Source organism: Xiphias gladius, chromosome 19, assembly GCF_016859285.1.
Source record: "Xiphias gladius isolate SHS-SW01 ecotype Sanya breed wild chromosome 19, ASM1685928v1, whole genome shotgun sequence".
NCBI lineage: Eukaryota > Metazoa > Chordata > Actinopteri > Istiophoriformes > Xiphiidae > Xiphias > Xiphias gladius.
In genome coordinates, this window is record NC_053418.1 from 22584158 (window position 1) to 22610009 (window position 25852).

At 43.2% G+C, this 25852-nt stretch overlaps 3 protein-coding genes across 9 annotated transcripts in view; 1 reads left to right on the forward strand and 2 right to left on the reverse strand.

The window, feature by feature from the left end:
• The first annotated feature begins 494 nt into the window (after positions 1-494).
• Positions 495-7425, forward strand: klhl22 (kelch-like family member 22). Of its 2 annotated transcripts, none has more exons than XM_040156130.1 (7): positions 495-1285; positions 2532-2697; positions 2784-3107; positions 3297-3706; positions 4263-4455; positions 4627-4860; positions 5253-7425. In XM_040156130.1, exons 1-7 carry the CDS (start codon positions 1065-1067, stop codon positions 5592-5594), a joined length of 1890 nt encoding a protein of 629 aa, XP_040012064.1. In that variant the 5' UTR covers positions 495-1064; the 3' UTR covers positions 5595-7425. The 2 variants fall into 2 exon arrangements, with proteins under 2 accessions (XP_040012064.1, XP_040012066.1); XM_040156132.1 differs by having other exon boundaries at positions 2784-3095; positions 5253-7424.
• A 3065-nt stretch (positions 7426-10490) lies between these two features.
• On the reverse strand, positions 10491-13636 carry tbx16 (T-box transcription factor 16). The gene is made up of 9 exons (XM_040155347.1): positions 13429-13636; positions 13099-13255; positions 12882-12984; positions 12326-12490; positions 11948-12094; positions 11782-11852; positions 11545-11633; positions 11241-11454; positions 10491-11153 (listed from the first exon to the last, which is right to left on the reverse strand). Exons 1-9 carry the CDS (start codon positions 13442-13444, stop codon positions 10715-10717), a joined length of 1401 nt encoding a protein of 466 aa, XP_040011281.1. The 5' UTR covers positions 13445-13636; the 3' UTR covers positions 10491-10714.
• Positions 13637-18385: 4749 nt separating this feature from the next.
• cabin1 (calcineurin binding protein 1) overlaps positions 18386-25852 on the reverse strand; it is a 40562-nt gene continuing 33095 nt past the window's right edge. For 5 of the 6 annotated variants that reach the window (XM_040155339.1, XM_040155341.1, XM_040155338.1 and 2 more), the window contains 4 exons: positions 22574-22832; positions 20368-20526; positions 20066-20268; positions 18386-19851 (listed from right to left, as the gene is read on the reverse strand). In XM_040155339.1, the coding sequence (XP_040011273.1) occupies positions 19708-19851; positions 20066-20268; positions 20368-20526; positions 22574-22832 (765 nt within the window). In that variant the 3' untranslated portion in view covers positions 18386-19707. Of the gene's footprint in view, positions 19879-20065; positions 20269-20367; positions 20527-22573; positions 22833-25852 lie in introns of all 6 variants that reach the window. The other variant, XM_040155340.1, reaches the window with a different exon arrangement.

Here is a 25852-nt window from a genome sequence, read left to right on the forward strand (position 1 = left end):
TAGACAAATGCAAATAGCCCTCCTAGGCATAGATGCAGTACCTACGTAATTAAGTATAGGACAGAGTAAATTAACTTTGGGCTATTTTCAACCTCTGGTGCTGTATAATATATGTATATATTTGTACGACATGCAGAGAGACGGCAGACACATGGTGAACCTTTGGAAATGACCTTAAAGACATTTGAGCAGGAAACAGCATCCTCTCCTGTTTGACAGAAAGAGTCACAGTGACTGCACATTTGTTTCACTAAAAAGCCTCCTTTATCAGTGGGAATGAGCAGAAACTAGACAAGGGATAAAAGGAATAAAAACAAAACGGCAAGTACTCCACACGAGACACACATTACCATTTTAAAAGACGAAACTAAAACGGTCTTATTATGCTCCTGCGACGTGACACGCGTCTCTGATTGGCTCGTTCTTAGAGACTGGGCGAGACAACACGAGAGCACCGACCAATAGTGTTTGAGCTCACCGTCTGACACCAAATAATAAACACAGTTGTTTTGATCTGTCAGAAAATCAGGCGATTGCGCTGGCGGCTCCCAGCAGGATCTGGTCTCATTGTGAGCACACAGTCAGTGCCGAGCGGTTTGTTTTCGACGAACCCGAAGACACTTCCGTGCGGTCGTTCTGTTTGGGGCCTCAAGGGTCTCGCCTGCTGTTTTTAATAGTGCGTTACGTCAGCTAGCAGGCTATCAGCTGGTTAGCCTGCTAGCTGACGCTCTTCACAGTTCAAAGTTAACATTAGCTGACGGACTGGCGGCGTAGTGGCCGCTAGCAGCAGGACGCCTAGACGAAGCCTATGTCGTGTGTGTCGTATGTGCAGTGTGTTGCGCTTGGCATAGGTTCGCGCTGTAACTGGCTGTGCAGTGACCTTTCAGGCAACCGTCCCCACCTCTCTGTAACCGCTAGGTGCCCAGCCACCTCCTCCTCTTCCTGTGTGTTTCTCTACCAGCCAACAGCAGCGCTGGCATGAGTTTCTGACAAGAAAGTGCAGAAAACGCAGAGCGATGGTAGCACTGGACTAGATAAACCTGCCTGAACATCAGTATCTTGCTATGGCTGAGGATGGGGGCCCGAGTCCAATGGGAGGACGCGCTGGCTCATCAGGCCGTCCGGGCCGACAGACCTACAGAAGTTCAGCCCATTTCCGCAGCCTGCTGGACGGCCTGCTGGCTCTTAGACATAGTGGCATCCTGTTTGATGTGGTGCTGCTGGTGGAGGGTCGACCCATCCAAGCCCACCGTATACTTCTGGCAGCCTCTTGCGATTATTTTAGGTAAAAACCCACAGCAAGCCTTGTTGTCGCTTTACTTTCATTTTCTTTATACAGTTCCACATTTCTTGATGCCTTTATTTGTGTCACAGCATCGGCAAGACTTTCTACCACCCTCACTCTTTGTCTCCATCCATGTAGATACCAGTCACAACTCATTTCAAAGCAAATATACAGATAGAGCAGCCCTCGGTGTACAGGCGGTATTGACATGCATACGACTGAACCAAACCAAATGGCCAGAGGCCTCCAGGCGTATCTCTCCCCAGTCAAGCTGTTTTACTCACTTTGTTTTGTTTTATCCCTGTCTTCTGTTTACATACACGAAAAGCTAAAATCTAATCAGTGAGTGCAGGTGTCTTCAGCCCCACGTCACAACACTGGGCCACGGTTTGGTGTAGAGCTCAGTCAAAACAAAGTTTAAGTTAGTACGCCATCCCCTGCAGCTTATCAACACTGTCATATGATCAGTAGCCATTTTAGGTTTACTTTGTAGTTTGTGTTTACTTGTGATTTCTTTGTGTTTACTTGTCTGCTTACATCATTACTTAAATTGACCTCCAGCTGTCATGCAGAACGCGAAATCAGTCGCAGATACAACAACTGACGTCCAAAGTAAGCCAGCAGTAGATGTGACGTAGAGGAGCAAAATAGGTTTATGGACTGTGAAGTCAGTATATCAATATGAACTCTATGTTGGCTTGTAGTTTACCGTGCAGGGGTGGAAGAAGATACTTGTCTGGGGATTGCGTTGTGCGGTTAAACCAGAGCCCTGCTTTTGGTAGGTAGCCCTGCAATCCCATTATGATGCTAAAAGTAGGTAAAGACAAGGCATTAACATCCCCTTACTTGGATGCTTTTACTGTAAGCGGTTGGTTGTGCCTTGTAACAGTTGTGCAGTTGAAGGGAATGACAACTGAAGCTCGGTACATTCAACACAGATTTGGTCGAAAGCACATGAAGACTTTGTGATGGGGACAGAAATCTCAACATCAGCAGCATTTTAATTGCATTCCTTTCTTTCAAGGTCATTTCTGTGCTTGACACAAGCCTTTTCATTGGCATTTTGTTTTATTGGACAGTTCATAGTAGGAAATGACAGGAAACCTGCAGAGAAAGGTGGATATCGTGCAGCAAGAGTACCTGGCAGAATTCAAACTGGGGTCATTGTGGCCACATGTTTTCCATCTTACCGTAACTGGGCCACCAAGTTGACTCAACGTAACATTGTGTCATTCTACTCCACCAGGGGGATGTTTGCCGGAGGCCTTCGAGAGACACAGCAAAAGGAGATTCCAATTCATGGAGTATCCTACATGGCCATGAAAAAAATACTAGACTACATCTACACCTCAGAGATTGAGTTAGACCTGGAGTGTATTCAGGAAGTCTTGATAGCTGCCACACTGGTACAGGTAGGCTATTTGTTGCTCTTTTTGTTAAATTATGTTGTTTAGTATTTTATATTTTCAGCTGACCTTTGTCCTTTTGTGTTTTAAAGCTTGAGAATGTCATTGGCTTCTGCTGTGATTTCCTCTTCTGCCGGCTGGATGAGAGCAACATTTTAGAGGTGCGTCATCTAGCTGATCTCTACGGACTGCAGCAACTTAATGCCAGGGTCCACTTCTACATCCTCAGGAACATTCAGACTTTGTCTCGAAGTGACACGTACCGACAGCTCCCCCAAGATGACGTCTTCAGAGCACTGAGAAGTGATGAGCTTCAGGTGAACAGTGAGAACGAGGTGTACGAGGCTGCACTTCACTACCACTACAGTCCTGAGCAGGTGGAAACTGACCAGGTGTACTTGCAGGTCAGTCGCGAGGTGTGTCTGCATTATGTACTCATCTCTCCTTCTACATCGGATACACAGTATTTACTGAGCAAGAAAGGAATCACTGTTATTGATCCTATACCTGCTTAGTTTTACTGTGCGTTAGTCTTACTCACACGTTTTCCAAGCTTTATCATCCTTAATAACATTTACGTTATTTGTTACCTCTCTGACCTAAAGGATCATCTCAAGATGCTTGATGCTGTGCGTTTCTGCCTGATTGAGAAACAAGTGTTGCAGAGACTGTATGGCAGACTGAACCAGTGTCCACTGAAGAATTCCGTCTCAGCTGCCTTGCGTTACCATGAGCAGGAGATCTGGCAGCCCGTCCTGCAGAGTCCTCTCACCCAGCCACGGTCCACCTTCCGCTGTATATTGGGCTTCGGGGGGATGTTCACCTCCAGCTCCCTCACAGACGGCGAGCACTTGTTTCAGGTGTTCCACCCGAGCTGGGGGGAGTGGAGGACTCTCACCGCAGCTCACGTACCCCGAATGTCCAACCAGGGCATCGCTGTGCTCAACAACTTCGTTTATCTTATTGGAGGAGACAAGAACACCAGTGGATTTCGAGCAGAAACCCGCTGCTGGAGGTGAGATCCCATCAGAATATTTTTTTAGTTCAAAAGAAGACAGACCTGACCTCGTTACGGGTTCATATTGTGATCTGTTCAAGGCTACAACTATCAGTTTGTTTCATTATTGATTAATCTGTTCATCTTTTTAGATCAATCAATTAGTTATTTCGCCAAGAAGAGAAAACAATCTCACCTCAAGGTCCATTTGATAGCTGTTCTGCAGCTTTTGATTATGTCCCTTGATCCTCACCAGGAGATGAAAACGTGCTCAGAAAAAAATGGAACTTTGAACATCTGCAGTTCCAAGGTGGGCAAACTCCATCTGCCGTTGAAGATCATGTAATACAATTAAATGCCCAGAACAGCTACTAAATAGAATATGTGGTGATTCTTGCCCTACTAAGAATTACTTAACTGATCTGTTTTGTTCCAATACAATTTTCTCTCTCTGTGTCTCATCCACTGATTGAGTCGATTTGATAACTACTTTGCGCAGTTTTGTTTCCTGTTGATTAAGTTTCTGGAGTCATATTTCTTCTTCGCTGTTTTGAGACTTGTCCGTTCTTCCCAGATACGACCCTCGTCACAACAGCTGGTGCTCCATCCAGCCTCTGCAGCAGCAGCATGCCGACCACTGTGTTTGTGTGGTGGGGGGCCATATTTATGCCATCGGAGGGCGAGACTACAGCAATGAATTGGGCTCAGTAGAGCGCTATGACCCACACACCAACACGTGGGAATTTTTAGCACCTCTAAAGAGAGAAGTACGAGATTCGAGAGTTGAAAGAGGAAAAAGAACTGCATGTAATACTTGTACCATCCACATGGTGATGCTACATACTCACCTGAGCATTGATAATGGGACTTTCCTGCTGTATACCAGATATTCCCCATTTCTTGAAATTCCATTAATAATAGTCTAACCTTCCTTTCAGGTGTACGCCCACGCTGGAGCAGTGATGGGTGGAAAAATTTATATAACCTGTGGGCGCAGAGGACTGGCGTACCTCCGAGAGACCTACTGTTTTGACCCTGCTGCAAATCACTGGACAGCGTGTGCAGAGGGGCCAGTGGAGCGGGCGTGGCATGGCATGGCTGCTGTTAACGGACGTGTCTATGTCATTGGGGGAAGCAATGATGAGCGTGGATACCGCCGTGATGTCCTGAAGGTGCAGTGTCACAAGTCATCGGTGGGGTTTATGCTGCACAGTGAAAGTGGTGTTAACATTTGTAAACAGTTGTCTCACAGTCTTTCATACGGTTTGAAATGTGTCCTGATGGTACTCCCAAGCTTTTATCAATTTTTTTTTTTTTTTATACCGATGTGTTCTTTCATTATGACATATTTCTTTTTGTTTTTGACGTTTTCCATTTGTTTAATTAAACTGGAAAATATTTTATAGTCTGTTGAGGCCAACCTTCTGATGAAGGCCTTTGTCCACTAAAAAGGCCAGTGGATTTGAATTATTGAATTAGTTAGGCACCTTTTGACAGAGGCTATTACAGTTTGGACAGCACTTTTATTAATTTCTGCCCCATCCTTTTTTTCTTTTTTCTTCAGGTGGCATGCTTGGACCCCACAGCCGACTCTTGGTCTTTAATGACCCCTCTCCCCGCTGGACATGGAGAACCTGGCGTAGCGGTCCTGGACACCCGCATCTACATTCTGGGGGGGCGCTCTCATGACAAAAGCAAGAGGATGAAATACGTACACGTATACAATACCGACACCGATGAATGGGAGAATGAGACAGAGTTTAAGGAGCGCGTCTCTGGCTTGGCAGCCTGCGTGGTGCTTATGCCTCCTGCTACGATTGCGCAGGCCAGGAACTGGGAGCAGCGCACCAAGGCTTCGTGGGAGGACGTGGACATGGACAACTCCGAGGACTCTAGTGGAGACTGAAACACCTGGTTTTGAACGGAATCTATGTGCACAGGAGACTGCCATTGCACCTTTTTTTTAATCGGCATGTTGAATTTTAAGTGCTTTGGGTATATTTTCTGTGGCAGTGGTTATGACAGCATCGTGTCCTTTTTGCATGTTGACCACTTTGAGTGCCTCCGAACCAAAGTGTCATTCAGGACCTTTGCACACTCTTTGTTACTTCTTAGATATGATCTAAGATAATCACACTCTGACCATGAATTCCTGCCTGCTCAAATGCTAATGCTACTATTTTTCGTTGATCCCTCATTATTTCCTGCCAACGTAGCTGCTTCCCAATGTTTATCATAAAGAAAACGTTTTCTATCTTCAAGCGAAATAAAGCAGTGAAGACTACTGGCTATGCAATGACATGATAGTATGGAGTGCTCTCGGCCGCGTATGTTTAGTCTTTCAAGACTTTTTGACGTAGGATCTTCTAAACCTGGCTTTAGAATTCAGAGTTTTACAGGCAGCTTTTACCTTTTGTAATTTATAGTTTGCTTCTCCACCCTAGCAGCTACTGATTATTGCTAGGAACCTAAATAGAGTTATCATCACATCCAAACTACTGAATAGTCATTAAGCTGTTAAATTTTTAACATTGTGCCTTTTTTTTTGCGGTTACACCTAAATCTGAGCTGTGAAGTGTATTTTTATGTTTATCAGTCTATGTTTAGATGGAGATGAGCCTTAGGTATTGTGCCTCCGAAATCAAAGTTTGTTGTAAAAAACAATGTTGACCTGGCTTGTGTTTGAACCTGAATGATGAAGCAATGGTGCTACAGTTTGTAGACCTCATCTCAAAATATGTTGCCATGTCTCTAAATTAAATCTGAGCATCAAGTCTTGATATTTGCATAATGAAAACCAAACCATTATGGTAATATTTTTCGTGTCCTTTCATTGATCTTCCATACTGGATGTTATTTCATAGGAGAATCCAAAGAGCACAATGAAGTGCAGTTGTAGAATATTTCTATTTGCTAAATCGAGCTTTGCTCCAAGGTTCTGTTTTTTGCCTCAGTTCACTGTTAACGCTGTTAAATATAGTCAGATAATATGTGAAATGACCCCTCCATCACTATGCATCCTTTATTTCTGTCACTGAAAAACTCCAGGAATGACTCTATTTCAAAACGTAGCTTTCTTTTTCATAGAATGAGAGTTATGTCTCAAGAAGGAATGTTTTAGTATTAGAACACAATGTCACACAAGATATGCAACATTAGTGTCCTATTAACGGGATGAGTTTTCAAATTTAATAAAAGTATCTAATAGTACAGTATGTTGCATTTGTCACGCATTCACATTAGTTGGGGTCATGACCGTAGCTACCATCATGGTCACTGAGGTCATGTGCTCAGACATTTTTGGGGGGCAAGTGGGGGTTCTAGCAACCTAGGGGGAGTTACTGTATATTCCACAGTTACAAACTAACACATGTTGGGTATTAGTAAGGTAGATTTTATTATTTTAAAATTTGACTAATTTTAGACCAACAAGAGAAACAACTTGGCATCTCTCCCTCAGAATTGTATGACATCATTGAAAGCTTGGCAATCCTTCATCGTCTGGGTCAATAATTCCCAAATAATTTCCTGAAGCATTTCTGGGAAAGAAGAATGTAATCTAGAACTAATTACCTGGAAAATAGAGACAAGGTTCTGAGCGTTTACTCATTGAGCTGCATGGAGTTTATAAGCAGTTGTTGCTCTCCAGAGCAATTTCCTCAATAGAATTGCTTCATTTTTAAATTTTATTTATTTATTTATTTGTTTGTTTGTTTTTGTTTTGGAATCTAGGGGTTGGAGCTTCTTCAGTCTTTTTGAAAGTTCATGTCGCCGCCTTTTTGTGTAACTCAACACAGTTTCATAAAAGCAATGTAAAATCTCCACCGGTCATTATCTTCCTTGTTTAAACTACTCACTGGTGGTTGCTGCCTCTTGCACCCTTTATTCCGCCCAGTCTCTACCAGTTCCTCTCCATTTGGCCCTACACTCCATCAGCTTTATGAAGGCTGACTGCTGCTTTCCTCTCCGAGGCTGTTTCATCTACATCTGTTACCACCCGCCAGCCCTAAGTGAGTGCCCCTCCACCCCTCTCTGTTTCACACTATTGTGCCACCCCCGACAAGTTGTCTGGCTGGGTCTGCTGACACCAGCACTGGACATCCAGGATCAACAATCTGCTGTGTTTATGCATCAGTCTTTTCATTCCAAAGCTGTAGTACCACCCGGGGGATACTTAAGGCATAAGTCATGCACTTAACCACGTCAGCGGTCTTTACAGACATCTGAGTGTAGGTCGATCTGATGCTCTTTGCTGGACCATTATCAGAGCAATTAAAAGCCCCATATTACCCATTGATGTAGTGCTATGCAGATTAAACCCAGAGGAGCTGTGGATATGTGTGTTGAGGGAATTTTATGAAGCGCTTGCTTTCATTCTTGTTTCTCCTGCTGTGTAAGAGGAGGGAGGTCCAAAGTCAGGCAATAGGTCAATAGAGAACAAAGAAAGTCACCTGTGGGTGCACCCAGTGACACTGTAACATACAGCAGCTTTGTCCTTAAATTACCACACATTTTAGGAATTAACCGAGAGCGGAGAACAATATGACACACAGCAAGAACACCAGATTTGGCATTAGTATCTGTTTGCTCCATATTAAAAATCCTATAGAGTAGACAAAAACTTTTTGTTGCCTATGTACGGTCAATAGATCAGGAGGTAACATTTTACCATGAGAAAAAAAGACGTACCCCCCCGAAATTTGCAGAATCCATTCTACCCATTTGCACCTCAGTTGGGTCCCAGAAAATCTTCAGAAAATGTTCCTTTATACATCCTTCTTTCTGACCTTTAATCATTTGTTAAGAATGCAGAACCATTATTAAATACACTCAGTTATCCAAATATAGTGTAATCAAAAAGGATTTTGCAGCTCTTCAATTATACCGCTGATACTCCATACTTGGCCTCAGAAAAGGAACAGCTGCTATTGATATAGTTTTTGAATTTAAGAAGGAAGGATTTAGCTGGGAAGTATTTTTAGAGAAGTCTGAATGTGACATCTCCCATCTTATTTGTTGACAAGTATTTAAAGGGCAACATCTAAACTTCTTTCCTAGGTACTTTTTCAGCTGCCATCCCTGTAATGACACGAGGTACAGTTACAATAATTCGTTGAAAACTGTTACTTTTTAAAGCTTTGCCTAAATATTCCTGTGACGTCACCCGGCTTAAGCAAGTTAAAATTGACCTCTGTTTTCTCTTTGGGCGGGCAGATATTTAGGCTTGTTTTGTGTATGTCTGTAAATAAGGATTATACACATAAAGGAAGTGAGGACAAAACCCTCTTATGTATTATTATGTAGGATTCCAAACCATATCCTGTGGCGAATGCTCTTTAATGTCTTATCCAGGATTTAATTTATACCAGTTCCTTATGATACGATTGTATCTTCACTGGGTTTAATTAAAAGAACTGTCTTCTGGGAGATATAATCTCATAGTTTCTATCAATTTGAGCTTCATCATACCGACCCTCTCCCCCAGCAAAACAGATTCCTGTCCAAATATCAGTCTTCTGATCCTCATTAGAATGAGTAAATGAACTGTGTGTATTATGCAGCTGGGGAAGTCTGAGCTGGACACACTAGTTCAAGAGGCCTCCAAGATAATGAATCCCACTGAATAAAATCCACACCATGCCAGAACTGTTCTTGAAGGGTGATCTCCTCCTCCTTCGGCCCCTTCCTCCCCCCTGGACTTTACAACAGTCATTAGCAGCTCATATCCACCCCGGGTGGAGGCGATGGGCCCAGTCTGTGTTTTTCAGTGGTGAAAAGGCGCAAACAGCCCCCCCCCCCTTTTTTTAATGCTTTTTAAGGCTCATTGAGATGGAGAACGAGAGTCGTGCAATGCTTTATGATGCTGGTGGGTAAACCTCAGCAGGTGAGCAGGAGTCACAGTAATACAACGTCTTTAATGCATGCTGGGCCTGTCGAAACTACAGAGTGGTCCTCATTAGATCAACAAAGAGGAAATACAAACAAACACCAACAAAGGATGTGGTGCTTATCAGAGCTGGCCAGGTGCATTCAGATGAGCACCCGCACCGCAAAGACACTCTCACAATACACTCTTTCACTCCGTAAAATTGCTATAGGCAGAATATGAATTGGATGAAAATCAAAATTATAGGCAGGGCATTTGAAACTTGATGGCTGGCAAAACCAGAATATCCAAGGTCAATTGAAGATATAACGGCCTGGGGAGGAATCAAGAGATTCTATAAGCTTTGTACCTCTGGGAGACGAGAATCACACTTTGCTTGAATATAAGGATAATGAGGAATGAGGAAAACTACTTGCCTTAGTATTATCTAAACCATCCATCTGTGGTTGAATTAATTTTGTCATTACAGTCAGATTAGCCAAATGTTATGTGTAAACTAGGTGTCTTCCTAAAAAAAATTTCTACCTTCGTTTAGGTCATTTATTTTGTATTGCATTCCTGCCAGGCACCATTTTCCTGTTACAGCTCTATTGCATATTTTAATATTACCCCACACTAGTAGCTGTCAATAAAAATCTGATTCTTAATCTGAAAATATAAGGGGAAAAATTAAGCAGATTTACACACACAGTAACAGAATCATGTTACGTTTAGGTTTTTATTTTCAGATCACATCACAATTTGAGACAGACATAAACTGCACACTTATGTTTTATTCTTTCTTCTTTTTTTTGTTTGTTTTTTTTTTTTACAAAAATAATTTTTACACTTGAACATGAGAGGAGATACAAAATAAATAAACAATTAATAAAACAATCCACCAGTGTGGCACAGCACACTTCAGTTGCACTCAGTATAAGTGGAGTCTGAATCCTGCCAGTCCGTACAGAAGACAGAGACGGAGACTCCTTATAATTCTTTTCATCTCTCTGTTTTTCTATTCTCGTCGCAGGCCTCTGGCCCTCAGCCTTGTCTGGGCATGCATTCTCATAGCTGTGAGCACTGGATCAGCATTCTGGCAAGATGTCGCAGCAGCGTCACTTAAAGTCACTCTCACTCAGTGAACACTGAGGATCGCTTCACCAGCAGGAATAAGAGAACAGTGGGTACTGGCTCCAATCAGCCACGTTCCCATGGTGATAGCCGTGGTGTACAGCTTGTGTGGTGTAATCCGCAGTCAGATGGTGAGGAGGGGGATACTGGGCGGGACCGGGGCCGCTCCACTGGCCCAGGGGCTGCTCGGCGCTGTAGGGGCTGTAGATATGGTGGCCGATTACCCCTGGCTTGCTAGCCTGGGCCATGGTCATGTTGAGGACCCCAGTGTAGTCCTGGGGGCAAGGGAGGTGCTGGGGGCCACAGGGGGAAGGGCCAATCTCATGTGTACGGGGCTTTGAAGAGTCATGATCGGGGACGGTGGCGACATCAGGGACTCTGGACTCAAAGCTGCTGCGTCCTGAACCGCTGTTGCTGCTGCTGATGCTGGAGGAAGGAGAGGGAGACTTTCCATATTCGTGGAACCTAAAGAGAAAAAGGAAGGTTGTCAGTGCTTTGTTTATCAGGATGAGATAATGTTCTTAAACGTTACATAACTTTACCAGTATTCACCTGTAGGGCTGGTAGGAAGCTGGAGCTGGAACAAGCTGCTCTGCGTTGTACATATCTCTTGTGTCTGCCCCAGCAGGAGATTCAGTCCTCACTCTGTGCTCCCTCTCAGCAGCCCACGGAGAGTAACGCTCCTCTTTGACGGCATCGCCCTCTTTCCTTTTGGGCAGCTCTCCTTCTTCTCCATCATAACCCTCATATGATGACTGGCAGAAATCTAAGGAAGCATAAACCATCAGATCAACTTATGAGTAAAGGACAAGAAAGTAACAACATCAACAGGGGGAAGAGAGTATTGAGCCTGTACCTTGTGGACTGTCCTCCTCAGAGTCCCTGTTCAAGATGTCTGACATCTTTGGTCGCTTTTCAAGGCAGGATGGGCTCTTGTTTGCACGCCTGCAGAGGAACATCAAGTTCATTAAAACAATACTACATACACTGCAATCCACTGCAGAAGTATAGCTAGGAAAACTGACTTTTGTGGGCCCTCTGCAGCTGTGGAACCCCACCACCAATAGATGTATATGACTAGTGTGATACCCACCTTTTTTTATTAGTGCCTTCATCCCGGAAACCTTTTGCAAATGGGTTGTGATCGATCTTCAGCTTTGTAATCTGCAGTGGGGGGAGGGCATCAGTTCAGTTAAAATCTCAGTAATGTTTGATGTACTACCAGCAGTTTGTGCTGGTTTTAGCTGTTGGGAACTGACCTTGGTGTTCTGGTAAGCGGTGACTGCTGTGAATGAAGTCTCAGGGAAGGTGAAGGTCTGGAAAACACTCCAGCGGACACTGAACAGGTCGTCTGCCTGGACGATGTGGAAGCGTGGGTGGTACCGATGCATGGAGTGCAAAATGATCTGCAGACGGGAAGAGAGTGAGTAATTCTGAGTAACTTTTTCAAAAATGTTTTTCAAGCACTTTGAGCTGCGGCGTCCACTTGACTAGTAGTCACTTTATTTATTGCAGCCAAAGCAGTTTGTCAACCAAGGACTTTAATTACCCTACATCCTTCAGAAAATCTGTGTGGATGTTATTTGGTAAATACTGGGTTGTTGGTCAAGTACCCCATTTTGAGTGCTCTTACTTACATGGCCGTGTTGGTCGAGTGTATTGTTTGTGAGCTTGAGCTTGAGGAAGGAGACGGACTGCTTCATCCAGTGGCTCCCTGGAGCTGGAGAATCGGGGTGGAGGTAGGTCCTGCAGGGAGGCTGGGGCTCCGCTTTTCCTGCCACCTCCCATTTCTCTTTATTCCACTGTAGGAAGGAGACAGATAGTCAGTCAGTCTGGCATAGAGAGAGGTGATTTACAGATTCTTCCCTTCCCACAGTGTGAGAAAAGGACGATAGAGTGGAGAGTGACGGCTGGTCAATACCACCCACAGAGATAGGGGGTAGTACAGTGTACTCCCAGCAGGGGATAGAAAAACAGGAAGAGATAGCACCCTTTGATGTACGGGTGGGGGGGGTTTACACAGGGGGTTTCTTGTCTGGTGGTAGTGGTAACCACTCAGGGATATCTACGGCCAAAGCCATGGCTGCTGTAAGTCAAGGCTACTTTTTGAATTGGAAATTCTTCTCTGTTAAAAACAACCGAGGTGAAGATTAGACTCACTTATAAAGGAAGGAAAAACCACTGCTGTCTTACCTTATACCTGAAACCGTCTTCAGGAACCATGTCAACCAGTAAGATGTACTTGGCACATGGAATAAGGCCAGAGAGATTCACTTTACAGTGTGGAAACATCCTCCTGGAAAACACAGAAGGGGATACGTACGGAGGATGCAAGAAGAACAAGCAAACACAGCAACAGAGGCCATTACTTGCCCAACATTTTCAATGAAATATTTTTTTTGTGTCTTACCTTCCTGGTTTAGTGATGATCATCTCTGTTCCTATTTCATGAAAGGTCTTCCAGAGTTCGGGGTCCTCCAGAGTCATCCTGATGTTACCCTGAAGATAAGCATCGGGGCCAGCAGCCATGGAGGAGGGAGGAGGGCCGTTGAAGTTGGGCTTCAAGTCTAGAAGATAATAAGGTTCATCATAGCAGTGCTTCACCAAAACTGACTGAATTCATGTTTAAAAGAGGCATGATCTGATAGAGACAAAACAACTAAAGACAAAACTGGTCTGAAAATTGGAGTGATTGATTAAAAAGCCCGGTGTAAATCCAAAAAAGTCAGTCAACACTAACCTCTGATGGACTGCATACTTAGGGTTCAGGAGTAGCACAGGAAATGTCGAAAAGTTTCATGCACTGAGGGTCAGCAATCAATCCAAGTATCAGAGATATCCAAAGTGTTTCTTCAGCTCTGCTCTCCCTCCTTCATACGTTAAAAAAAAAAAAAGAAATCCAGCAGCTCGGGAAGTCAGAAGGTTATTCGGTCTTGTTGCATCAGGTATTTCGGAGACATTGAGCCCTGCAGGACAGGGTGACCATGACTTTTAAGGGGAGCCCTAGAGTGGGTGGGGTCAAGAGAACCATTCCCAGGCTTTGAAGTGGCACAATCATGAGTCAATGTCCCGCTGTGATTGGATGGTGCTGGAAATCAAAGAGACTTAACAGAGCGTTGATACCATCCCCACAGGAAGGGCTATGGAGGAAATGCATCTTTATTAACTGCTAAGAGACTTTAAAACAAATATGGACGGACTTCTCTGCAGCAGATCAGGGCTCGCAGCGGCACCAGGGTCTGTGTAAATATCATTCACACGGATATAAGTACACACAAAAATGCTATTTAGTGTGTTTGTGCAATGTGGTAAATACCCAGTATAATGCATTTGACACAGCTGATGGAAATGCAATGGAAGCTCCTTTAGAAATGGAATAATCCTCGGAGGTTTGCATGTGCACCTGAGTAGTAGCAATATTTTGAAGAGTTGTGCCAAAGTAGATTTTTAAAGTATTATTCCCATATTTACCATAGTAGATACAATATAGTGACCTAGGAGTGCATAAAATATTAGAAATGTCTAATTTTCATATGATTACCTTTACGCTTTCCTTAATTCTCAGCTTTCTCCATCGGAGAAATTACAGAGTGGGTGGGAAACTGTGTAAACCTATAATGGTGTGATGATAACACGCACTCTTTCTGCAGGTAACTTTTACCTGAGGGCATCCTCTGAGGCCAGTGTTGGGGGTGGGGGGGGTTGTGTATTGCGGTGTCTAGACAGGCCCCTGCTCTGATAGATAATCTCATTAAACTAGTTTCCCTTGAAGGACCTAGTTTCTGCATGTGGAGAAAGCCCAGTGTATAGGCAGGCAATTAACAGCCAGTTAGCACCACAAGCTCAAGTCAGCCTTGAATGGGACAGGAGGGGTTGGAGAATAAAGACCTTCTACAACAACCCCGGCCGTCCTCCCACCATCCACATCCAGGCAAAATCCATGGGCGTCACTATTCATGGGCCTGCCTCGGCCTGTGTCGTGCCGAGTTACTACGGGCAAAACAAATGCTAAACAATGAAAGCATTAGCATAGAGGAAAAAATAAATCCAAGCACATTTCCCCTTCCTGTTTCCACTAACAACAAAAATTTGAATTGAGGTGACTTTCACATCTCATTCAACCTCTTTTCTAGCACAGACACACAAACTTCCGCTTACATTTCACATTGTATTCTCGTGTCTGCGTGCTGCATACAGTGCCTTCTGTAAGCTCAGCTCTCTAACGCCCATGCACAGAGGTACCTTTTGCTTTTGTCTAACTGTATGGATAACAGACCAGTAACCAAAACCATGTGTGATGCATGATGCAGAATTTCAAAAGCAATGTATGCGGCATAGAAGTGGTCCCACGGCTTTTTAAGGGAGCAGAGCACTCTGTAGAATCAGCAGTTAAGTGTGCATAAAGAGATGTTTACTGCAAGAAAGTCTGCCCTGTGAAAATATTGACCAGGCTCTTGTGCTGGGTCGATGTAGAATAAAAAGGATAATAACACTGTGCCTGTAACGATGCACTTAAAGATGCGGAGCTCTGTGCTATCATTGTAGTATGCTGAACGCAGCCCCCGCCCCTCTGCGGCAGGCGGTGGCACAACATTGGCCTTGAGGAAGTGTGATGTGTTTTCATCCTCCTTATGTGAGGCCAATTGTTGTGGAGGAGTTATTGATCACAGGTCCAGTGTGGCTCTCCTCACTCTGCCAGCTTGTTGGGGGCCTGCGTGGGGGATCCCCTTGAACCGTTTCATGGGGCAGTGATGTCAGAGGTTCTGATGAGAAATTCTCTGCAGATTGCATCGGCTCTAGCAGTGGGAAAGTGTGTCAGTGTCAGAGCTGAGGTGTACATTTCAGCAGCAGCAGTGTCAATCCCATTACACGCTGGGTCTGGAGGTGACAGGTGTGACTGGTAAGAGGCACCCGTGGTACATGGCCTGGGGACAAAGGCCAGGGGCGTAGAGGGATGCGGGGGGGGGCTCTGCCTTATGTAACAGCCAGCCTGAGGGAGAGTTGGACTGGAAACCACGGTGGATTTTATTTAAGGTCCAAATATGCTGTATGAATGTACAGTGGAGTCCAAAAGTAATATTTACCTAGAGTGAATGTTCGAGGGTGATTGCAGGAATCTTACAATACAAAATTAGATATGTTCAGTCACAATGTGTTATACTGCTGATTCCTCCTGGTCACTCTCATCCCCATACCTCCTGCCTGATTCCACTGTGGTTTTCCTCCCTGCGTCTACTCCCAGACCACCTTCGGCAATGACGTTCCACCTCCCAGGTGTCAGTCTTTGGCCATTTGCTTTAACTGCACAGATCCCCTTGTGCTCGACAGTTAACAGCTGCCAATATACAGCCAGGGCCCAGGGATCAGACGGCTCTCCAGCAGCCCAATAAAGAGCCCCTGGAGTGGACTGACGAGAAATCTCACACCTTTCGCTCACATTAGCCATGCAGCATGCCCTTTTGATGCTTAATTGGCCACTTTGAGGGGTTTGTAGAGATAGCAGCCCCATGGCTGGAAACAAAATGATGTCACAGGAGACCGAACAATCTCACACGGTAGGAGAAATGCCTTTACCTGGCAACGGGTCGATTATAATTTCCCTTTATATGCTTTGAGATGCTGGGTTGTAACTGAATTTGAATCTGAGGGTCTACATACAAATAACGTGGAACCCAAGCATATATTTGATCTTTTCCTAACTTTTATTGGTCCAATTTTATTACATATAGCGCAGTGCATCATTTTATTTATACCTTGCAGAAGTTATGAAAAATAAAGAATACAAATATAACCAAAAAAGGGGGTTACAATATCTTCTCTGGCATCCCTGTCCTAAATCCAGAGTGACCGTGATCTCACATGCACCGACGAGGGGCCGGGTGAGCTCACATTTGGTCCTCCACATAAGAAAACAAACCTCAAATCTAGCTTGCCTGGCAAAGGGGGCAAATGACAACTTCACAGCACTTCATAAGAAACTCCTGGAAGTTGCTAATGAAGACTAATGACTTCCCTCGTGTCGGAGACTTCACACCAGAGTGTACAAGCCCTTTGACCACAAAGTCAATGTGGTCAGCGGGGTGGTCTGCCAGCTACAGGAATCAGAGACTCCACAGCTCCACTGGAAGCATGGGGACTGGAACGAGAAGCTTTTCCTGATATTACTTCTAGAGCTCAAAATAACTTAAAAGGGAGATAGATTACACAAATTCTCACACTAATAAAACATTTTTTAGTTTTTAATAGGATTTTATCATTGACAGTTTTAGTCATAGCTGTTTTGACAGTAGAGGCGTAATTTATTGTGTTTTATTAACAGCCAATAAGAATGTCATCGTCAGGGTCAAATATGAGCCTTTTTACTGGACAGTGTGGTATTGATAAATTAACCTAACATGGTTTTGGTTTCATAAACCACACAAGCTGAACATAAACTTGAAATGTTGTGTCGCCATGTCCATGGTGACAACAATTGCTGCTGTATATCACCTTCTACAATGCAGAAGACTAGTTGCATGTCTTCTAGATGTTCGCCAGACCTGGAAACTTAACTATGCCTTGTAATGAAGTTTTCAGTTTAAAATTCTATCTTGACAGAAAATGAGTTTTATGCATCCTATCTGGATATTGTTCATGCTCAATTATAGTATGTGACAGATGCCGGAGCCTGATTATGTTTGTATTGTGTTTATTGTTGTAATGTTTTTATGCTGCCCTCCTGCCCAGGGATATAAAGTTTGGTGTTAAATGAGTTCAGTGACACTGTGAAACGACTGAGAAATGAAGTCAAATTCTAAGTTCACAATTGAAAAAAACAAACAAAACAACTTTCCCAGTCCATAATATTCTAGGCCTACAATTTCTCCATTTATTCCTCTTGTGTGGATGAAGCCATCACTTTAAGACTGGAGTCTTACACATGAGCTGTAAACTGAGATGGTGGTGGTCAAACTAGCAGTAAAACGTCAGCCACAGCTGCAATGAATTGTTCAGGGATGCAGTAGGTTTTTAATACATTAATAATTCCTTGTAACAATATGTAGTGTCTGCTCATGCATTATATTCACTCTCCTGAAACACTGTACAAATAACGAGTATCTGTGGTAACAGTACTACAGATGCTTGATATGAAGGACCATACATCTGTATTCCAAAGAGGCACCTATGCTGCAGACATGCCACAAAGTATTATGAATGCTTACAGTATATGAAAATTGCATGTATTATTGTAGATTTCGATTCCTAGCACCAGCATGAATTATGTGTCGATAGGTCTTCTACTAAATCATAGCAGTAACAGATGGTGCTATCAAACCTTACTGTTTTTCGGAGAAATCTCAGGACGCCTGGGCTTTCTGCTGAGTGTTCATACAGACGAGAAACAAAACCACTCTCTTATCAAATGGGAGGTTAATATTTTAAGTAGCACACAGAACAAATATGTGTTTCTCAAATATATTTTTGGTTTGACATCTATAATGCATTCCGTGCAGACATAGAGAACAGTTCCCCTCCAGAAGCTTGAGGCCAGGGGAGCCGGCCCAAGCTAAAGCCTTTAACCTGGTCTTCTCTTTAGTCTTTGTACATTCCCAGGAGCTCAGCAGAAACAATCAAAAACTATCTTACATCAAAAAAAAAGAAAAAAAAAAGAAATCAAATACAAAAGTTTTTTTTTTTTTTTTTTATCAAGAGTGATACTTTACAATTATTCATGTGTCTTTTTTAAAAATTATTTTTAGACATCTGTCAAGAAACATAATCTGTAAATCTCTTTCTTTTTATAGAAAACAAACTGTAAAAAACATTCTAATGTCTTCCTCTGAGTTAAGCTAGAATTGTGACAAATTTACCAAAATGGTTTGAACGGAAAGGCATCTGTATTAGAGAGTCTTCCTCAGCATGCATTTCAATTCCACTGAAGTCAGGAAAGATCACGTAAAGTGTCTGTTTAACGGTGAGTTTTTTCCTGAGTTGACTGGAATCAAAGTGGCGCTCACCTTAATGTTTACACTCTGGCACATGCACACAGCCCTCCAGTTTAATACTCAACCCCATTAAAACCAAACTTTGGAATATTTGAATCATGATATGTACAAAAGCTAATTTCTCATCGCTGAAAACCCCATTTCCATATCATTCAGATCAGTGCTGGTGACAGGACGTCTTCCTGGTAAGAACTTCACCTCTTGGCTAAAAATGCACACAAAACAAAAGAAAAATACATAGGACAATTATTATTTCAAGAAATGCAGTGAGTACAAAAATAGCATAAAGTTAAGTGCCAACAGAAAAACATCCCAAATGTCAAGTGTAAACATTTCCAATCTGCTACAGGTTGTGAGGCTGTGTGCCCCTTTAGCTCCACAGATGAACCTTGGATGCAGCCGACTGTTTTTTATTTCACCTTGGTGGTCACTGAAATATATCACGTATCAATGTAATGTATCTTGCAGATGAAAATCTCATGCCAAGGGAAACGATCAAAGTAGAGGACTGCAGGTACATGCTGCTGGAGCGTCAGTCCAGACTGAGGCACCTCAGATTGGCAAATTCTCAAGGATTTAGCTGCAGCTTTGAGATACAGTTAGAACACAACATGGAAAAAAGATGCATAAACAAGGGACTGGTTGACTTTAAAGGCTGGCAGTCTTTCTCGCCAGATCCAGTGTATAGTTGGGTGCACACAATAAGCTGATGTGTGATATGCATAAGTGGCACATTACAGACACGCTGTGAAACTAAAGGCATCATTGTCTGTCATGCACACCATCACTGCTGACAAGCACAGCAACTCACTGACATGACAGGCGATGAAAATACTGCATTTTTTTCAGTTTGGGAGTGCTTTTTTCTGGCTTTTTTTCTCAATGCACGTGAGGGAGCAATAGCATCAACAAAGATAGCTGCAGTGACATGTACCATTCCTTTTTTCTTTAAGAAAGGGGGACAGGGTTTGGCAGAGTCAGGTCACGTTGTGTGAAGAGTTAAGTTTCAGTATGCACTGGAGGCCGTCAGAAGCTCAGATGTCCATGTAATCGTCCTCCTCGTCCGACTCGCTCTCCAAAGACGACTCCTGGCTGGACGTCTCCTGCACCTCCAGCGCCGGCTGGGTCAGAGTGTCCTTTTTGACTGTGGCTGCAGACTGAGACGACAGGATGACGTTCTGTACAGGAGCAGACAGTAGGGGTCACTGTTGAGAGAGATGGGCTAGACTCCAATTCAAACAGATACATATACTAGGGTTATGTACGTACACACACACACACACACACACACACACACACACACACACACACACACACACACACACACACACACACACACACACACACACACACACACACACACACACACACATTTAGGGGCAGACTGCATACCTTAAGTCTTTGTTTGGTTTCCTCTGAGATGCTGCCTTTGGGGGAGAGAAGTGTGGGTGTCGGAGGTGTTACTGTGATTTCTGGCGGGAACTTGGTAACTGTGGAAGGGATGAAAAGCTTTGGCATGTTGGGTGGGACACGGGAGCGGATTCGGCTGGGGTCTGGAAGCTTTGACTGCTCATTGCTGGCATACTGCTGCTGGTCTGAGAGAGGAAAGTGAGAGGGCATTTCTCAATATTTATACATTTTCAGGGGCAGAAGAGATCTTTTCTCTATCCCGCTCTTGATTCAAAGGTTCTGACCTGGGCAAGGTTGTGCGGTGCTACATGTTGCAGTTTCCTCCTGAAACCAGCCTGCTGCTAATTCTTGCCCTTGGGATACAGTGGCGAGTTTCATCTGCTGACAAAGGTGCGATTCCTGCTGTCGGTACGATAGTCCCTCTGAGGGCTCCTCCCGCTCCTCTGTGGGCAAAAATAACATACATGTTAAATCTATACCATCAGCATCGAATCCTCCAAGTATTTACAAAGAATCCAAGAATTCAAAAAAATGTGATGGTTTTTCCTGCTGTATCCACATGTTGATGCTATACATCCAAATTGTGTTAATGGACAGGATACCACATGAGTAAAAGAAAGCTGTTTTATTGGATGGAAGGGGCAGAACTACAGAAAAACACTGATATAAGACATAAGACATAACCATTTAGGGTATAGTGTTTCCAGGACAGTACATTATATTAAGGTTAAAAATAGGAAAATAAATAAATAAATAAATAAATCCTATAAATCCTGTAAATTTTTTGAGATCTGCAGATAAGCTGACTTTAACTTTAAAGTGCCCATCAAAAGGGGTCTGTAAAGTTCCCTTCATTAGACGAGTATTTGTAATGAGTACGTGTGAAATAACTGCAAAAATCCCTCCTGCACCTCAGTCAGACACAAATGAAATACTCTTTCAGGTTTCTCCATTACTGTTACCTTGGAAACCATTACATAACACACATTGGTGCAGTGTTGCTTTATGCTAAACTGTGCGTATGTGCATGCAAATGTATGTGTACGCAAACTTGCTTCTTCATGTACAGATCCAAACAAACCATCCAGCTGGTGGATACAGACATTTTTCTAAAAACTCAGTTTGTCTGTTCGTTATCGTGTTTTCTCTTTCCGATGAGTGAGTCAGGCTGAATTTACCACGGTGTAGATGTACAAGGTGTTAAAATTGACTTTTCTCAAAGCTGAAATTGAGCTCTGTTCTGTTGTTGGTTTCTAATTAAAAGCAAAAACAAGATTCAGTGTCTCTGCCATGATGCAAAGAGCTCTGACAGCTAATTAATTAAAGGTTTGCACACTGGTTTCTGTCACCAAGAACCAAAAATGTCAAACTAAGGAGCCTGTTTAATACAGTATATTCTAACATTAAAATCACATTGTATTTTGAGTTCTGTTTGTAGAGAGCAGCATTAGTCACTGATTTTGTAAAGAGATTATGTAAATGTTATGAAAATGTTTTGAAAATTATTGCTCCATATCTTGGTTGCCTGCCGCAGACGGTGACTAATATGAATTTGTATTGACTTCTGAATTACTGTATGAGTGGATGGTAAACATGAACTGTTAATATAACTCGTAATGTTTTACATTAACTCTTAATGTATGTCAAGACATTTCTTAAATGTGTGTTTCTTTCGTTTAAAATAATAAATAAGTGGCTGATCACTTAAGTGATCCTCCCATGTCATTCTACATGTGTCAGAAAAATTGCTGGTTTGGCTTTTCACTGCATGGAAATAAATGTTATTTATTTAGCCCTGTAATGGCTCTACTGGCCTCATACAGAAAAACCAACTGATTATTGAAATATTGTATATATCAATTAATCTAATAATGAGATAGAAGGAAGAAGAATACACTGCCATATAATACATAGATGAGATTCAGGGCTACAGGTTGAACTGATGTTTTCTTTTTCCATTTCAAGCCATACAGAATGTCAGAGGAACTCAGCTGAAGACACCGGGTGTAGGGATCGCATCTTTACATAGTAAACATGACATAAACAGCATATTTATCCACCAGAGTATTCATTACGAGGATCAGCAATGATTACACCAAACCCCTCCAGAAGCTCATGCAGGCAGAAAAAGAGTCACAATCTGGAGGACACTGATTTCTATAAAACTCTTGTTGGGGGACTGACAAAATGCAAAGGGCAAAACATGACCAGGCCAAAGTCTGCTGTTATGTAACAGATCTGAGGAAGTCTGCAGGCGCCCCCTGCTGGTCCCTTGGAATGTTACGATCTTAGGATCAAACTGAACTGACCACTGCAAAGCTCCACCACAGCAGCAGTACAATTTGAACAAAAAGAGCATTTACTTTCTAAAATCATTCCAACATTAGAGAGTGCAATAACTTTTGTTAAGATGTGTGTACATTTAACTGTGGCAAAGGCACTGCACATCCATGTAGTGGTGAAAGATGGTGGGAATGAAGGCCACTGTACCTGTATGTGGTAGGAAGGCCATGGCTGCAGCAGGATGGCTAGCTGCCCTCCTGTGCTGTGGTTGATCGTGGAAGCTTGAGGCTTGAGGTCTGGACAGCTTGCTCAGGGGCTCGTACACCACTTTGGCTTGGCCGTCCTGTGTGGACAATGGGTGGCAGGCGGAGTGGCTGAGCAGGACGGGCGTCGGCAGGGTAGCGGGGAAGAAGATGTCTCGGTGCTCCTTGGTGTACTTAGGTGTGGTTGGGGCATCGCCTGCAGACTGTTGGAGAGAGAAGAAGAGCAGTGGTCATGAGGAGGTGGGACCGACCTTTGGGATCCATCTGCAGCACTAACCATCCTTTGCTCCAGTAGATTCCTGAGAAGTGCAAGCCTCTTCTCTGGAAACAGAATCTGGTTCGAGAGTCCGTGCCGGAAAAACAGAGTGAGCCACAGTTGATACCGCTTCACTTTTCAAACACCCAACACTCGGCTCTTTCACAAAGTGCTGATATCCCTTACAGCATTGCGATGTTGTTCCTCAGGGGTTCAGAGGCTTACTTGTGTGCAGGACTGTGTGTTGGGTGCTGGCGAGGAGCACAGCTCTACACCGCACTACATCCCTCTGAGCCACTTTCCTGCGTGTCTTTTTGATGGCCACTTATAAACACAAGAGCTGCACAAACAACCTGTGACAACAGCTGCCCTGCTCCCACGGCCGCTGTCATGGCAACACAGAGGAGCACAGTTAAAAGAAGTGAATACACCTCCTCTAGTTTTCAATTTAAAATGGATGAAAAGTTGGATGAAAACTATCCTTACTAAGCCTTAAAATACAGTTCTTTTGTCTCATGTATCAACTGTGACAAAATTGAACAAGCTGAAGAAATAATGAATTTTATATCTAGTGGAAGGCTACACAGAATAGCACTGCTGTGATTATGAAGATATGTTAAAAAGTAAATATGAATTCATATGTGCCACAGAGTGTTTCTGAGTCAGAGATAAATATGATTATTAAATGTGCTTCGGTTGTGTCAAGATTTTAAAAGCCTTGAGGCAACATCCAGGGCCACATTACACTACTGTCATGACAAGCATCCTCTGACAGATACGGTATGTTAGCACATGATAAGGTGGCAGTAACAAAGCTCTCATACCATTTTTCTCAGTCTCTCTGCTGAGAGTCGAAGTCAAATTGTGCTCTGAATCGGAGCTCTGTATGATGAAGCTCCCCATGGGATTCACACAACGGAGCAAAGGCAAATCAAACAAACAAGAGTAGCCTTCCAAAACCTTAGACAGCAACAGATCATTCAGCCCAACACAGAGCATGCACCAGCTCCAAAGCCAGTTCAGATGATTCACATCTCATGAATTAAACATCGCCGACAAAGACACGGACGAGTCGGCTGGACAATGCGCATTAGAAAAACACTCTACCTGAGAAAATTGCAGCACACAGTATGCAGCCAGCCTGGAGGTTCCTCAAGTGTTCAGTGAGTGGTGCGAATGGGCTGCTGGCAGCCAAACTGAGGTCCAACAATGTGAATTGAAGATGGTTCTTTGCAATTATCGAGATTGGGCTTTAAATCAGATTAGAGCACCTGTAGATTTTGTGTGCTGGTTGGGTCATCATTCCAACACAAATCGAAAGACCGGTCAACCGAAGATTTTAATTTAATTGCCCGCCCAAACGGGGACTGACACTGGAGCTGTCTGGTGAAGCCAATGTGCATATTCTTTGATGAGTAAAACCTTAATAACATTCTTCCATCTCTGCCGATATACAGGGTGAGACTGGAATGTTTTAATGAAGTACCTCCACCGGGTCTCTCCGAAGAGCTAACCCTCTCAAGATGAAGAGGACAGACCAAAACCAAACCAAAATGATTACTAAAATATATCAGACATTCACTACTTGACAGCAGCAAAGAGCACAGGTCATCTAGCTTGAACATTCTTTCCTCCTGATATGGCATCAAACTGGGGGAGTAACAATACACAAGAGCACAACACAGCTGATTTTGCAGCTCGGCCCTATACAGGCTAATCTCGCTCTGCAGTTGTGGGGGCACGAAGGAATGTTTGAATCTCTAAAAAGTAGGCAGGAAATGTTCATGTCCACGAGCTGAGAACTCCAACGTGCCCACTTGCATTTTCTTCTACATGCAAGTGTGACCAAACGCAAACCACGACATGAGCTGGTGGCACGATAATTACACATAAACAGCTGTTCACTTGCAGAGCAAGCTTGTATGCACAATGACAACAAAAAGAATCCGGCAGAAAAAGGGATGATACGATAAGTGAACAAGTGGAAATCGATTTATTTTGCCCACAGCTACTTCTCATGAGCATGAGGTTTCGGGGAACATCACTGTGACAACAGGATGTGGGCAGCGAGACCCTTGTTGACTGTGTGGGCAGGAGGAGGGATGTGAGGAAGGGGGAGTCACCGACACAGGATGAGGCCAAGCAATTAATGAATCAGTGACAAGTATGAGTACTGCAGACAAAGCAGTAGCTGGACCCTTTAGATTTACTACTATTAGACATACTTATTTAATGTTTTCAGATAATTCTTTCATTTTCCCCTTGTAAATCATGTATCTATTGTCTGTGCATATAACCAACATGCATACCAATGCTCAGTTGAAACTGATGACAAGTTTGGCAAGGAATGAGTGAGGCTTAAGCGACAACGGGGCTATATCATCATGCTTAGGGCTATATTTATTACTGGCATGCTGGAGTAAGAATGACTTGAGTAAGTCTGGGAATTACAAAGTTACTCATCAGTTTCGGCACATTTTACTAGAGATGCTGCATGTTACTTCCCCGCATATAACACGACGAAAGAACATCAATCCTTAAACTGACTGTTATGAGCTACACAGCAAACAAGTAAAATTAGCATTTAACCTACTTAGATTGGCAGATGGGCGGGCTGTAGGACATCAGGAAAACTCAGATAGATAATTATAGCTTGGCTGGTAAAAAGTTTGTCATGCTGGAGACCAGATTTTAATTAATCCTGAGTGTGTCAGTTCAGGGCCAACGTGATTACAGCTTATCAGAAATCATCTGCTTGGCTAAACTTTTACCTGCTGCAATCAAAAACTTTTTGTTTTTATGATAATTTCATGTGGGCATCTTTTCTTTTGCCATTCATTTAAAGTCTTTGTAAATCAGTGTTCATCAAGTCACTAAAATATTGCTGCTGTAGCATAAACTGTTGAGTAAAGTGAAATCACTGAAGCCTTACTATGCTAATCCAATCCCATTACATATGGGAAAAAA

Bases quoted from the DNA above. Each gene is read 5' to 3' on its own strand.
- klhl22 (XM_040156130.1), top strand. From the start codon at position 1,065: ATGGCTGAGGATGGGGGCCCGAGTCCAATGGGAGGACGCGCTGGCTCA. The intron at 3,707-4,262 runs GTGAGATCCCAT...CGTTCTTCCCAG, and splicing joins GCAGAAACCCGCTGCTGGAG to ATACGACCCTCGTCACAACA. The intron at 4,861-5,252 runs GTGCAGTGTCAC...TTTTTTCTTCAG, and splicing joins ACCGCCGTGATGTCCTGAAG to GTGGCATGCTTGGACCCCAC.
- tbx16 (XM_040155347.1), bottom strand. The intron at 12,491-12,881 runs GTAAGACAGCAG...TCCTTCCTACAG, and splicing joins AAGACGGTTTCAGGTATAAG to TGGAATAAAGAGAAATGGGA. The intron at 11,154-11,240 runs GTGAATACTGGT...TTTTCTCTTTAG, and splicing joins GCTTCCTACCAGCCCTACAG to GTTCCACGAATATGGAAAGT.